At 44.8% G+C, this 15,681-nt stretch overlaps 1 protein-coding gene across 8 annotated transcripts in view; it reads right to left on the bottom strand.

Moving 5' to 3' along the window:
* The window catches only part of CARD19 (caspase recruitment domain family member 19), a 37,406-nt gene that overhangs the window by 7,284 nt on the left and 14,441 nt on the right, over positions 1–15,681 (bottom strand). For 3 of the 8 annotated variants that reach the window (XM_030502353.1, XM_030502354.1, XM_030502348.1), the window contains exons 4-6: positions 12,473–12,532; positions 10,539–10,610; positions 3,011–8,266 (exon numbers count right to left, since the gene is read on the bottom strand). The exons of 1 other annotated variant lie outside the window; for it this stretch is intronic. In XM_030502353.1, coding sequence (XP_030358213.1) covers positions 8,154–8,266; positions 10,539–10,610; positions 12,473–12,532 — 245 coding nt within the window. In that variant the 3' untranslated portion in view covers positions 3,011–8,153. Of the gene's footprint in view, positions 1–3,010; positions 8,267–10,538; positions 10,611–12,472; positions 12,533–15,062; positions 15,659–15,681 lie in introns of those variants that run through there. 4 more of the 8 variants (XM_030502358.1, XM_030502349.1, XM_030502355.1 and 1 more) reach the window with 3 other exon arrangements.

The following is a 15,681-nucleotide window of genomic DNA, read 5'->3' as shown; positions in this document are numbered from 1 at the left end:
CGTGGCTGGTTTCTGTAAGGTGTGAGGCAGGGAGCCAAGGCTACCACCAGCGTATGACAGGGCCCATGGGGGTCTGTACCAAATCTAGAAGCATCTAGCACAGCCTCTTGACCGGTCAGTGCTCATCTCTGCAAAACGGGTCCAGGTTTGCATTTGAAAGCAGTGATGGATTCTGGATTTCCCTCTCTTGGTGTGCAGGAGGAAGCATGAATGGAGCTGTTGCAGCATCGCACCTGTCTGCCTTGTGCCACCCCTGTATCCCCTGTGCAGCACCCCATGCACCAGCTCTCTGTGCCCTCCTGCCAGCCTGTCTGGCTGGAGAAAGGGGCAGGAAGCACCAGCTCTGCTCGGAAACAACCCTTCGGTTTTGACACCTGTGAGCTTTAAATATGCGCTGTCATTCCAAGCTGGAATTAGTAGGATGGAGACAGCAGCTTTTTTGCCTCTTCTCCTTCCCCTGAGAATACCTGGAATCCACTTTGTGCTTGGGATCCTTCCAACAAACCTTTGTTAACAGTGAAACACCCAGACAAGGGGAGAGGTCACCTCAGGACACAGGAGGGACAGGAGAGAGGCAGAGGGCTGAGCTCTCCCTGGGTAGCCATGGGAGCAGGGTAACACCTCTCTTCCCAAGATTTCAGTGTGCTTCCCAGCCCCAGATAGATCTGGAAATCCAGTCTCAGTGGGTGTTTTCTTTCCCTCCACAGAGAGACGAGAAGCCCAGTCCAGCTGCGCACAGCTGCTGTGGATCAGGGCTGCCTCAGGGGTGCAGGCATTTGGGTTCAGCCTCTGCTTTTGGGAGAGCTGCAAGTTAATTTGCTCAGAGCAGACAGAAAAAAAAATACTCCTGGATCTCTCCCTTCCTGCTGACAGGAGCTGGGAGAGCAGGCGCAGGGACCAGCAGCACCGCCAGGCGAGGCCAAGGCTGGAGCCGCTGTGAGACAGCAGCTGGATGGCACCGAGCATCCTCCAGACGGGCGCTGCAGGGCCAGGCACTGTGAAATCCCCAGGGCAGCTCCAAACAGGGCTGGAAGAGAAGTTAAAAAACCCCACCTGAGTGACCACCTGAAGGAGATGATTCTGCCCCTCTGCTCTGTGAGACCCCACTTGCAGCGCTGTGTGCAGGTCTGGTATCCCCAACACCAGAGGGACATGGAGCTGTTGGAGCAAGTCCAGAGGAGGCCACTGAGATGCTGCAAGGGCTGGAGCAGCTCTGCTCTGGAGACAGGCTGAGAGAGCTGGGCTGGGTCAGCCTGGAGAAGAGAAGGCTCCCTAGAGCAGCTGCAGTGCCTAAAGGGGCTATAAGAAACCTGGAAAGGGGCTTTGGACAAGAGCCTGTAGGGACAGGACAAGGGGGAATGGCTTTAAGCTGCCAGAGGGGAGATTGAGATGAGCTCTCAGGCAGAAGTTCTTCCCTGTGAGGGTGCTGAGGCGCTGGCACAGGGTGCCCAGAGAAGGTGTGGCTGCCCCATCCCTGGCAGTGTTCAAGGCCAGGTTGGACACAGGGGCTTGGAGCAACCTGCTCTAGTGGAAGGTGTCCCTGCCTGTGGCAGGGGGTTGGAACTGGATGAGCTTTAAGGTCCCTTCCAACACAAACCGTTCTATGATTCTACGATTCTATATTTTACTACTGAAAAGAGAGGACTACATGGAAGTTGTGCCATGAAGGTGCAACCTGCCAGCTATTTATTCAGGCTTCAGGTGCTGTGGTGCTCCAGCTGCTGGCATCTGACTTCCCCTGTCACCAGTTCATGAAGCACAGACTGAGTCTGAAAGGTTTTCACTTTACTAGGCACAATGTTATTAAAGATTTACCAACAGCAACATGGCAGAAAGCTTTTCGTTGTGACTGCAGTGTATAGTAGCTTGTGCTCCAAAATAGAAAGGGTAGGTCAGGATTCACCTGAAATGCTCTTTTATGCCAAAAATGCTACATTGAATTAAACAGAGCGATAATGCTGCAGATCTGCCTCATCTCCAGCCACTGGTTTCTTTTGCATTTGGTGTGAATAATGTCCCTATGAATTGGATGAGTTGAAGTCACTATGAATATTACCCTCTCCCCCAAATCCTGGTTTTGTAGCTTAATAGAGCTAGTTTTTCATCCACAACTATATTTGAATAAAAGATTTCCAATCATGGTGGCATCTAATTAATTTCACTTACAACTCCATCAACAAGGTCATAGCTTTGGTCTTAACACCACACAATGCTTCAGTGCTCACCGTATACCCAGTCACTGCATTAGGATTAAATTACCACAGAACTGTCCTCTATCCACTAGAGCATAGAGCACGGGCCCAAAAGAATGGGAACAAATGGCAAACTATTGATGTTGATGCATGTGTTGTATGGGAACAACAGGGATTTCTTTGTAAGAGTAACACCATTAAGGCCCAAGACACTTGTCTTGACACTGAACAAAATGTTTGTCATTTTGAAATACATCCTGATGAAACACCTGAAACTGTTGTATGTTGGAAATGGAGAAGAGAAGAGAAGCTGCGTGGAGACCTCAGAGCAGCTTCCAGTATCTGAAGGGGGCTGCAAAGATGCCGGAGAGGGACTTTTTATCAGGGGCTGGAGTGATAGGACAAGGGGTGATGGGTTCAAACTGAAACAGGGGAAGTTCAGGTTAGATATAAGGAAGAAGTTCTTCCCTGTGAGGGTGCTGAGGCGCTGGCACAGGGTGCCCAGAGAAGTGGTGGATGCTCCATCATTGGCAGTGTTCAAGGCCAGGTTGGACGGGGCTTGGGCAACATGCTCTAGGATGAGATGTCCCTGCCCATGACAGGGGGGTTGGAACTGGGTGATCTTAAGGTCCTTTCCAACCCAAACTATTCTATGATTCTATGACTCTATCCTGATGAAACTCCTGAAACTGCTGTATGTTGGAAATGGATGTGTTTGTGATTCTGTACTTAGACACTGTAGATATAAGCAATCACTCAAATACCTGTATTTATAATTTTACCAAAATTATGGGATGCCACTTTAACTACTCAGCTCCTGTCACAACTCACCAATTTCTCCAGTCGAACTACACATGGTATCAAGATTCACTGTCCACCCCCACTGGATTGAACCTCACATTGGTGAGAAAACTGCCGCAACATGATGACCTGAATCAATTGCTAAAACAAAGCTGGATTAGGGAGCAAAGAACTCCAATTATCATCCATCATGACACAGAAAAGATACACCATGTCCTAGAAAGAATGAAGAAGGATGGAAAACATGGGAGGGCAACACGCTGAGGGGTACTTCTGGAAGGAAATGCAAAGCATTAACTCTACAAGAAAAACAGCAGCATTTTTTTCTCAGTACAGATTTTATTTAATTTTAATTGCCAGCCTCACCCTATCAAAAACCCCCTTCTGTTAATTTGTACAGAATCCAAGAACACCTGCAGGGATACTTCACAGGACCCTGAAGTACAGCAAACTGTTTACAGCAAGGCTGATTACACAGCTAAGGCAGGCATCTCTCTGGAGTAACATTTGTGCATACAGGACAGCAGTGAAAAGCATTCACAACTGCAAATTTTGACCAAATATGTTTTCAATTTATTACAGTATGAGAAAAAGAAAAACCACAAGTCCAAGAGAAACGAAAAGATGAGTAGCTTGGCCTTAGCAGCCTTGAAAACTCCAGCTGGCAGCTGTAAAGTAGCCCACTGTGTCCCACAGTGAATCATCACTTGATTCCAGCTCGCAGGCACATCACACTTCACTGAAGTACTTTAAATAGCAGTCTGTCTTTAAATGGAATTGTGCAAATTCATTGTATGATCTGTCACTGTGCTTCCCAGCTCCCTCTGCACGCACGTGGGCCCCTCACACTACCTGAGCTATTGCCATGCGTCGGGCCAGCACTGCCTGCACACTCTGCTCGGGGGTTCTCATCACACCCACCAGCTCCTGCTCTTGGATCCGGACAGCCCCGACACTGCCCCCAGATGCGCAGAGGCAGCTCAGCTTCATGCTACACCAAAAAGCCCATTTTCAATTTAAAACCCCCAGCACCAGGGAAGATGGATGCTCTTTGGCACAGTGTCAGGAGCTCATCCCTTCCTTCCCCTCGGGACTCCTGCACAGCTTGCACAGCAGCGCAGGACGGTCCCTGGTGGGGGCTGCAGCAAGCCTTTGTTCAAGGCACCTGTGTGGAGCATGGCTTAGGCTGGCAGAGGAGCCAACTGCTCGATAACCCGCACGCTCCCAGAGACCTCAGGTCCCCCCTGAGCTCAGTCCCCTCCCGAGAGCCACCTCCAGCCCTCTGGGAGCATCACTGGCGCAGCAGCCACTTGGCTCCTTCGCCCATAATGCAGCTAAGGGCACAATGCTGCAGGGAAAAACAGACGTTTTACGTCTTCAGCCAGCGCTGCACAAGGTGAGAGAAGATACGCTGAAAGCATGGCTGCTTTTTATTAGCTCCTGTACATTTACAGTCTGCAGCACGAGAACCATTGCATCCACATGGATGGCCTCTAACGTCTGCACACGTAACCACCTACTGAATTTTACATAGCCAGGACAACCTCCACACACATGAAGTAAAGCACTTACCTAAATACCAGTACAGTTTCAGCAGCAAATGCCAAGCTATCCTTGACTTGACAGGGAAGCTGGAATTCTGCAGCTAGACAGGCTCATCCAAGACCCTATTTGATTTCTTTCCAAGTAAGCAACACTGCTTGCCTCGGAGGACCCGACTCCCAGGCAGGTACATACAAGCTTCTGCAGGAAATGAAGATGGAATTAAAACTTCATGTGCTGCCTGCATGCGCTGCGCAGATGTGTTTGTGGAGAACTGCTTCTCCACAATACCACTGCTTGGTATTTGCTTCTGAAAGAAACACCTTCCAAGAAAAAGAACATCTCCCAGCCTATGCACATGCCAATTTTATGACTAGCCTCACTTTTACTTTTTAAATTAACAAGTAGCACTAGTAAAGGAACAGATTATTTTCTATTCTTTGCTGGCTGGTCCTTTGACTAACACCACTGGGATGAACCAAGACTTATTTTCCCTCTCTCCTCTCAGCCCCAACCCTGAGTTAACCCTGAATAGCTCATCCCAGATTATTTGTTTTTTCCCTGAGAGGCATCTTCATCTTGAGCAACCTCAAAAAGAGAAGAAACAGCCATAACCTTTAATAAACATCCCTAGCCTATACGGTTTTCAAGGCTCAAGAAAGCCACTTGGTTAAGGAACTGGGAGGACCACGTCCTGCTGCACAGCCAGTGTGCTCCTGAGGCAGGTTCCTCAGCCTGAAGGGGCATCCGTGGACCAGTCCGTACAGCAGATTCTCACCTTCAGGTTAAATAAGGCACAATAACTTTTGTAGGTTTCAGTAACAGCCCACAACAATTTGCAACCTGTTATTCAAAGGGTAGCATGGTGGATAATCTGAACAGAATCTTCTCAGTGGCAATAAGGCCTCTTTCTGCTTCAGGATGAGATGTGACTGTTGTGATTACTCTGTACACTCATTTTTTTGTGTAAAACCGAATACCGTTCCTCTAATGAGCATTCAAAGTTGGCTTCAAGGCAAAGATTTAAAACCCATTTAGATTTCAGATGTATTTTTTTTCCTAGTCCCTTAAAAATGAGCTGCTATAGGAGGGAAGCAGCAACAGGGAAAGCAACATTTCATTTCAAATGTTATAAATTAGAGCTGCTTCGCTGGAGAAAAACAACAATCTGTTGTCAGCTTAAACACAAGGCAAGGCAGGGAATAAACAACAGAATGTAATTAAAGCCCTTCCCAAGATGAAGGCAGCCCAAGAGCAGCTTGCTGTGTAAGCAGGGCAGCCAAGCCTCACCGTTTGCCAATGCTGTGGGAAATGCACTCGGCTCAATCACCATTTTCTCCCTACCAAGAGTCCCTGTGAAGATCAGACTGAAGAGACGCAAGAGCTGGTGGGGAAGAGGCAAGGGAAAAGAAATCTAAATAAACTGCTCTGCTGGTGGTTATTGTGTTCATGTGGCATTTGTCTCATTCCACGCTCTACTCTGCAGCAATCAGGCTATTAAGTGTTTATAATATCCCTGGCCTGGTGCTGACCTTGGGGCACATCTGCCTGTCTGCACAGAAAACTCTCTTCAGGAATGGCTGTAGTTGTGTCAGTAACAGCCAGACCAGCTTTAATGTGGCTGCTGGAGGCACCATCCACAGTGCAAACCCAGCAACCAGGTCAACATCTGACCAACTGGGTCAGAATAAATGCTAACCAAAGAGCTTGTGCTAACTTGCATTGTGGCTGTAGTGTTATCCCTGTAGCCTGTCTGATTTCACTGGGGTGTTTCAAGCTGAGCTGCACTCACACCAGCAACGGCCATGAAGACATGTCTGCTCTTGAGATGAGACCTAACAGACTGTGGCTGCCTCTGTGTGGGGTTGGCTCATGTCCCAACCACACTCCAATGCCATAGGTAAAAATGTTTTCTCAGAAGAGTAAAATCAGGGTCCTCTGAGCCCTTTTTCATCTCTCAAGACATTTCCTACAAATACTCTTTGGGTCTTTTATTTGAAAATTTGGCTGTGTACCCAATTCCTCCTCTGCACTATATGCTCATACTACATCAGGTGAGTGTTGTCCTGGCAGGAAATACAGTTATTACAAGATGACTTGCTTTGGAGATCATAGAATAGTTTGGGTTGGAAGGGACCGTCACAGGTCATCTAGTCCAACCCCCCTGCAACAAGCAGGGACATCTTCAAGTAGATCAGGTTGCCCAGAACCATATCCATCCTGGCCTTGAATGATGATATTTTTATAGTATGAATGAAGTTTAAAGCTGGAAGACAATTTTCAGTCTGACTGTTAGGAGAAAACTACTCCAAACGACTGAAAGTTTCACCTGGGATCCACCAACGCATAGTAACTTATGATGTAGCTGCAACTGCTACTGAGGTGACACTGATTTGATCTGGAAATGTCTTCGTTCAGTCAGTGAATGAAGAGCCACAAAGCATCTTTCTCACCAAGTACAGGAACATGGTTTCCCCAACCTCCTTATGCTCTTGAGCAGGTAACTGAAGAACTATCCACTGAAAAGGCAGTTTCTCACAGCCAGTTCAGAACTACTGCACCTCCCAGCTAGAGGAGGAAGGCCATTTGTACTGAGCTAGGCAGAAGCAGGCTCAGAAACTCCAAGCTTCTTCACTTGCAGCCCTGACTCCCTGCATCTCCCATAAGAATTTCAGACTTACAATGGTTTCTGCAAGCTTTTCAGGTTTCAACTCACAGAAGAAAATCACAACATCATCAAATGACACTGTGAACAACCTCAGGCTCTTCAAGTAGACATATTTCTGGCCACAAAACAGCCCCGTGTCATGGCACTGAAGTTCCTGCACAGCATCTTGGATCATTTCAGTTTCTTCAATACACAGACTGCAAAACACTTCACTGGAAAAGCTAAATACCTCTGAAAAATCTTCTTAGTAGTGCTTCAGATCAGACATTCCAGTCCCTGTGACCCTCTGTGAGCTGGGCACCAGTCTGCACCAGCTCCAGCACATTCCAACCACAGCCAGCAGCTGAGCGCAGACATGAACAGTGCAGCCTGGGGTGAGGCACAATCAGGAGAATTAAAAAACGCAAGTATGAGGCACACACAGAAGTGACTGGCACTGATACCCTTCGTAGGTGCCAGTGCCCACCTGAGCTCAGGCAGTAAATATAAAGGATCTACACAAAACAGACAATCCTGAGATGGAAATCCATTTCTTAGTAAGGCTTTGAGTGCATGTGTTTCTTTTTAAGTGCTTTTCTTAAGTTACTTATCACAAAAGACAGGCTAGCATTCTTTAAACAGTTGTGATCCTTCATTCCAGTATAAAACACATATGAAACATGGCTTAAGACCCATGATCAGTTAGGATATAATTTTAAAGTCTGTATTAAAAATATTTTTTTATCCCAATGATAAATATTTTAAAATAAGCATTTACAAAAATAAATAGTCCATTCCCATAAGGAAGGACATATATAGCTGAAATTCTGAATACATCTTGAGGCAATGCAATTACTGATGAAGCTAGTTAATAAAATCTTTGGTATGAGAGCATAGTACATTAATATTCATGCACCGTTGTCGTCCCTTGGCAGGCATACTGTACAGTCAAGCGAAGAGGCTGCTTTTCCTTAATTTCTTGATCTGTCTTCCAAATACAACATACAAATATTTCTAACGTGTCTTCCTATGATAATAGGAGAAAAGCCCAAGATTCTCCTGGCTCTTGCTACGACTTTCGTATCTAAAACAGAATGAAGATGGGAGGAAAAAGAGAAAGTGAGCACACATGAGTTTCATTCCAGCTCATCAGCAGCATCTACAGGAAATAAAAATCAATTTAAAAAAGTACTCTAGAGGAAAGCTCATTTCTTTCAATACTGTACACATCAACTGCCAAGACAGGGTAATGATGAATCTGTTTGGATCCGTCACTGCAAGATCAGACACATGAAGAGGAGATTGCTGAGTTGGGGAAGGGGCAGCTTTACACCTGACCACAGCACCAGATGGTGCAAGCGTGGAGCACCACATACAGGTCTGGAGGCCCTGTTACACATGGGGCCTTGAGATACTGCATAGGTACAGCAAAGAGCCTCAAAAACTGGAAAAAAAACAACCCTGGAATAAAAGACTGGGAGAGACTGGTCAGTAATTTTAGCTAAAATAAACACAGAGGGCTGACCTGAGGCACAAGGAACTCCACGGGAAGAAAATATGAAACGTCAGCTGGGAACAAAGGGGTAAGGGGCTCTGCAGCTTGGCAGGGAAAGTCTTAACAAAAGTGGTAGGCTGGAGCTGAAACCAGTTCAACCTGAGAAAAAGACATGCACTTTTAATGCTATGAACAACTAACTGGGATCAAGGGAAGTGTTCAAAAACCATGTAGATGAGGCCCTCAGTGATATGGTTTAGTGGTGGTCTTGGCAGTGCTGGGGTAAAGGTTGAATTTGATGGTCTTTTCCAAACTAGTTGATTCTATGAAGTGATGGTTTCGCAGTTGTGGTTTTTTTTTTATGAGTCCCTGAATGCTTTTTGGGAAATGCTCCTATTAAATGCTGGTGACTGAACCTGATGAAGGTAAGTGATGGCAGCTAGGGAAACACATGGGTTAGCCTCAAAGGTCTAATGGTTCCCTTTTAGTCTTAAACCCTGACTCCGTGGGCAGTTCAGCTGAGGGACCCTGATCTGGGAATGAAGGGTAACACAGTCCAGTCTCTCACATCACCTAGAATGTCCATGAACGGGTGCTACTGCAGCCTACAGCTCTGGGAGAAGAACAGTAAAGAACAATGTCCAACTGTAACTGTTGTGACCTGGGTATGAGGAGCAGAAGGCACCAAACCAAAATGGAGTTTGGATTCTGCTCCCCACTTGCTGTGTGGAGACTGGCACTTCGCCCAGCACCATGCAAAGATTCTAGAGAAGTGACACCTCTAGAATCAGCTACTCTCTTCCCCTGGATCTCTCCCACTAGCCCCGACCCTCTGCTTCACTGAAAGTGATCCATGTGGACACATCAGCACACTTTCTGCTATGAGCTGCCACTCTCACAGCAATGTTGGGTGAGAAGGTAGGTACTGTGAGGAGGAGTCTTGTTGCTGTGAGGAGGCAGGTGTCTTTCAGCTGACAAGGAGAGCTAGCACTGTGAGCCAGACACAGGGGCAATGGCTGTAGCTATTCCAGCTCAGCAAGCTGAGCCAGCATCCTCTGGTCCCATCAGTGGTCACGCTCCAACCAGCTCCCAGGGGGTGTGGAAGCCAGAAAGCTTGGGTCTGTCTCACAGAATCACAGAATAGTTTGGGTTCAAAAGGACCTTAAGATCACCCAGTTCCGACCTCCTGCCATGGGCAGGGACACCTCACCCTAGACCATGTCGCCCAGCCTGGCCTTGAACACTGCCAGGGATGGAGCATTTACCACTTCTTTGGGCAACCTGTGCCAGCGCCTCACCACCCTCACAGTAAAGAACTTCTTCCTTATATCTAACTTGAACTTCCCCCATTTCAGTTTGAACCCATCACCCCTTGTCCTATCGCTACAGTCCCTGATGAAGAGTCCCTCCCCAGCATCCTTGTAGCCCCCTTCAAATACTGGAAGCTGCTCTGAGGTCTCCACACAGCTTCTCTTCTCCAGGCTGAACAGCCCCAATGTTCTCAGCCTGTCTTCGTATGGGAGGTACTCCAACCCCCTTATCATCCTCCTGGCCTCCTCTGGACCTGCTCCAACAGCTCCATGTATGCTCCTGACAGCTGGGAATCATGACCCATTGCTATAGCAACAGGAGTTCACGTGACTACTGTCTTTAAAAAGAGCCCCTATTTGTGGCATCCTCTGTAGGGAAACTATCCATTATTTACATCTCAGCATGTCTGAAGCGCAATTTGTATCCTAACCTCATTAATGAATGACGACACCTTGACCCACTCTAAGCCATGTTAGACCAAGCGGCATCCTGCTCTCCTGCCCCACACTGGAGTAAGGCAACCACGACGAAAACCTCTGGAGTAGATTACCTGAGTTACAGCAATACCAGAACAACGCAAATCCCGCAGCAACGCTAAAGCAAGCGAGGAAAAATACTGGACCTAAAGGAAATGAAAAAGGAAACACACTGAGACACAAGAGAGCAGCGGAAGTTTAGCTCAGTTCCTAAATCATCAATGGTTATTAATATGCAGAATTAAGTGTATTTAAATGAAGCTAACACATTCACCATTATGTATGTTCTGTAGCTAATGTACTATGAAGCACGTTTACTACACTAATTGATTTTACTACAGTTGCTTTGACACCATTCACTGTTTGCTCCAGTTCATCAAGCTATGCACTCTGAAATATAAGTGAAAGCTTCCTTAGATGTTTTCTCACTCTAAAACTTTGTGCAAAAATACCTTTAAACTCTACAACAAAACACTAACCATACAACTGGGACCTCACCACACAATGTAGCAGTTTACGAATAGCCCCCCCAGGCCACTGCCCTGCCTGTGGGCACGAGCACATCACAAGAGACTGCAGTCCCTCAGAAGCAGGTTCTTAGGGTCTTGTTTTTTTCCTACATATGTATCACAAATTCCACTTTCATGTCAAGAACAAATATTCTTGTTGCTGCTTACAATTCTCTGGCCATTGAAATGCAGAGCCACACACACCCCTAAAACAAATCTCCCACTGGAAATGTTTCCTTCATGTGCTTGCCTGGAATTACACGCAGTTTAACACTGATGTTCATTACTGATGTTCAATAAAACCTTTCTAATTCATACTTCTCCACAGAAAAAAAATCATAAAGACTTACAACTGCTGCTTTATTATTTACTATTCCGTTTGTATTTACTTGTTCACTATGAATATAGCTGCAATTGAACTGAACCTGTCAATTTAAGGACAAATGTACTGCAGACTAACAAATTAGTGGAACTGACCATACGGTTAAGGTCATGGAGGAAACAGCAAAGGAGCAAAGATGTGGTTGTTCCTTTGGATGTTATCTCCCAACGAGGGTGGCTACCAGCCAGATGACCTCCAGTCTGGGGCCAGCTCTTTCATCAGCATGAGCAAAACCAGAAATGATTTCATTTTCATATTCCCAAGCACCTTCTCTGTTCCTCCTGTACTGTTATGTTGCAGTCAGCAATAGCAATGTGAAAAATCTGAATAGCAGTTTGGTTCAATATTCAAAGCAACAACAACACAGGCAAAGATATACATTGAGTTACTGTGTTTCTGCCCCTCATTTCAGTTTTATCTTGGGGAAAACTGACAAAAAGTGCATAGAAGGTGCTTTTAGTCTCTCATAATTGTATCCAAATTACTAAATAAACACCAATTAAACTTCAACAACAAAATAGTTCATTACACATTTTGAAAATTCTCCCACTTTTTTTCAGAAGTTCAATTCCATTTCAAAATATTTTTCAGTGAATAAAATATTTGCCTCTACAATCTGGGCACTGAAGAGAAAAAGGGGAAAAAATTAACATATTTTCCTAAGGAAAATCTATTTAAGTTCACCCTTGCTCATCTTCCTTTCTATCTTTGTTTTCAAATGATTTGTACTTATATTGAAAGCTTAAAAAAGATGAAAAATGTTTAAAGTTAGTTACATAAAAAAATTACTGATGGCCTTATGCAAAATGTTAGCAGCAGCAGCTGAACAGACCTTGTTGCTCAAGTGTTGAAGAAATCATAGGAAATTATGAGTTTAGCTATAACAGTGTAAGTAAAAATACCATTGTAAATATTGATTAAACTCTACAGTCTCTTGAATTTCCTGGCACTGGTTTCCACAACTGCAGCTCAGTACATTTTCCTCCATTAATTCCAGTATGACAGTAAAGACATCATAAAACAAACAGTTACATAAAATGCAAATTACATGATAAAATAAATTGCATCATAATCTGAAAAGTCATTCCATCCAGCGACACTGTATGCATTTATTTACCCCTGTCATTTAGCATATATTTCTCCTTGCCAGTGTCTATCTCTGTGGAATCTGTGGTTTCTAGAAATAAAAGCAACACATGAAAAGTTAGTACTTGGCTCAAGCAAACAAACATAATCAGCACATGCAAAACTGTGCAAAACAACACATTTCAGAAAAATACCCAATTTGGACATGAAATACAAACCCCTCTAATGGTAGATCATCATCACTACAGTTAAATCGGGGTATACGCTGATCAAAAGACACAGGCACACAGTCATTTGAATACAACTATAAATAGGTGCAGCGACACCTCGGATCAGGTTAAGCACTTAACCACGTAAGTAACATTACACTTGTTTCCCAAATGAGGAAAACCGGAGCTAATCTTTCCAGAATGCCAGAAATTTTCATTGTAATGAATACAAATGATTTGTTAATATGTGCTAATCTGAAAACACCCTTGTAATCTAATGCATTGCCATTCTTTCTGTTCTTGAGTAAATCTCTGGTCATCGATGTATCTGGCAGATAAAGCACATGGAACAAAATGCTTGGTGCAGATTATTGATCTAAATTCTGGGTTTGGCTAAAGACTCGTTCAGCTTCTTTGAAAGTCTGCAGGTTCTAGGTGCAAATAATTTGGCGCAAATAATTTTTACCTCTATCTTTCTGCAAATCCTAGTAGAAAAAGAGGTTGACCTTAAGACAAGGTGTTCAGTAGTCAGCAGCAATGAAGGAGTTTCTGCTTTGGCCAGAAAGACCCGCAGCTCTTTCAGAGGTGCCTTTGCCATATAGATGTAGAAATAACACTACCTGCAGAACGTGTGTGAAACATGAAGAACACTGCTGTCACCATAAGTGGTAGAGGAATGACTTTCCTTTAATGCATCATGACTCTGCACAATAACTTTTTGAGCCAAACCTCTTTGTGGTTAAAAAAAAAGGTAAGAAATGAGAGCTCCAGATCTGGCTGTCAACAGGGCAGAATTTGAGACTGTTTGGTGTCAACTGATCTCCTTCTTTTACAAGACAATCTGGAGCTAGGTAAGGTGCCTTGGAAAACCTCCTTGGACATCAAGTCAGTACAGGGGACCTGCTACCAGCCAACACCGGTGGTGAACATCCATCTACCTTCCATGCTAAATGCGTCCCACTGGGGGGATGAGGGACATGGTGTTCAAGCAGAACAGAAACACCTGAAGCACTTTGCTGCAAAGGTTGAGACTCACTGAAGGGGAAAGGATTGATGCAAAGCCTCCGCAGCACACCCGAGATCAATGGCAATCCTACACAGCCTGCCCGTTTTGAGGGATGGCCTCCCTATGTACTTCAGCTAAGAAATCTTCACACTTCGCAGCACAGCCAAATCTCTGCATTTTTGTAAGGCTATCTCTGTGGGGCTGATCTGATCCTTCATCTTTCTAGTCTATGTCAGCATTGAGAGAAATAAAAACACTTTCTGAGTCACTCGGAAGATCCTGTTTGGCTCCAAAAGCTCGGAAGCTGCCCATGCCATGGGCCTTACCCACCCTCTAGTGGAATTCTGAGACATTACTCAGCACTTCACTTGCAATATATTAAACTGGAAGCAAAGAAATTTTGTTCCAGCACAAATTTTAAAGTTGTTTTAAAAAATTAAAAATAAATCCAATACCTAAAGGGGCTACAAGAAACCTGGAGAGGGGCTTTGGACAAGGGCCTGTAGGGACAGGACAAGGGGGAATGGCTTTAACCTGCCAGAGGGGAGATTGAGATGAGCTCTTAGGCAGAAGTTCTTCCCTGTGAGGGTGCTGAGGCGCTGGCACAGGGTGCCCAGAGAAGCTGTGGCTGCCCCATCCCTGGCAGTGTTCAAGGCCAGGTTGGACACAGGGGCTTGAGGCAACCTGCTCTAGTGGAAGGTGTCCCTGCCTGTGGCAGGGGGTTGGAACTGGGTGAGCTTTAAGGTCCCTTCCAACCCAAACCATTCTACGATTCTATGATCTTTGAAAGGATTTCCTCTGAGAGACATTTTTCATATATATACCCACATGTAATCTATTACAGAACTCTGTCCTGGCCATAATTCATCAGTGTCCTCCCCAATAATTTCCCCAGGTGTTCATAAAGCTGCCTATTTCACTTCAATCTGCATTTAGAACAAAGTCCCCATGCCAGGGATTTCCTTTTTTAATTCACATTTGCAAATTCTTGCGTCAATTCTATAGCAATTCTGTGCTACATTTGACTAATAACTAGTCCTATGAGTAACATCTGAGTAACATAAAAATTGTTATGTTAGACGACTGAAGGACAATGCATTCAATATTCAAAATGTCGAAGTTCACTTAAATGAGAAATAGCACCTCATATTGAAAAGAAAGCTTTTCCTAAAAAATAAAATTGTTTTTGGTTTTAGCTGAAAATGCTGCACATTTATTGACCATTCAATCCAGAATGCAGACATTTGTTTTAGTTACAAACATATTAACACACTCATTTCATTATTTCCTCCTCAGGTCAATATAAGGAAATTGCAGAATCTCAGCATGTAGTGGTATTTTCACTCAGTTATTTAAATTATTCTCATTGTTCTGAGGATGGTAACATAAGGGAGTGTAACAACATACAGATCAACACGGTCACAGCTATGCTATTTCTAGTACCCAGCTGAATTCAGACCATCTATATGGGATGTAGTCAGGCTTTGGCTACTGCGTACCAGTATGTTAATACACATTTTCAGAAATGGCTTGTAGAAGGTGTTATTGAACATTTAACAGAGCTTGCACTCTTGTACCATTGACACAGTCTTGACGTTTCATTCTTAGTGACTACACTAAGACTTCTTAAGTTGCTTTTAATTAATAAAGGCTGGCTGCTGCCTTCTAGTCAGCTTGGCAGACAAACTTGTTGCTCTTAAGCTCTACCTGAGTAAAAACAATAGATCCAAGTCTATTTGATTTAAGAGCCTGCTCCCTCAAAGGGCATGACTTCTGCAAGGCGAGCATCAGATCAAAGGCACCGCCTTAAAGCTGCTGCAAGGCTGAATCAACTGGGATTCATGTTCATCTGAGAGCCTGAAACAGGGATGGGCCCAACTTTCTGAGTTCAAGAAGGTTCATGTATGGATCTGGAGACCTGGGGTAACCGCAGCCTCCCTGTGCAGGCAGGACACTGGTGCATATATGTATGTATTTGCGCTGAGTAGAAACAAAACTCTTCCTTCAAAATGAAAGGCGAAACGA

The sequence above is a fragment of the Strigops habroptila genome, chromosome 11, assembly GCF_004027225.2.
Source record: "Strigops habroptila isolate Jane chromosome 11, bStrHab1.2.pri, whole genome shotgun sequence".
NCBI lineage: Eukaryota > Metazoa > Chordata > Aves > Psittaciformes > Psittacidae > Strigops > Strigops habroptila.
Note: the sequence above shows the minus strand (reverse complement) of the source record. Positions and strands in the feature narration are given on the sequence as shown.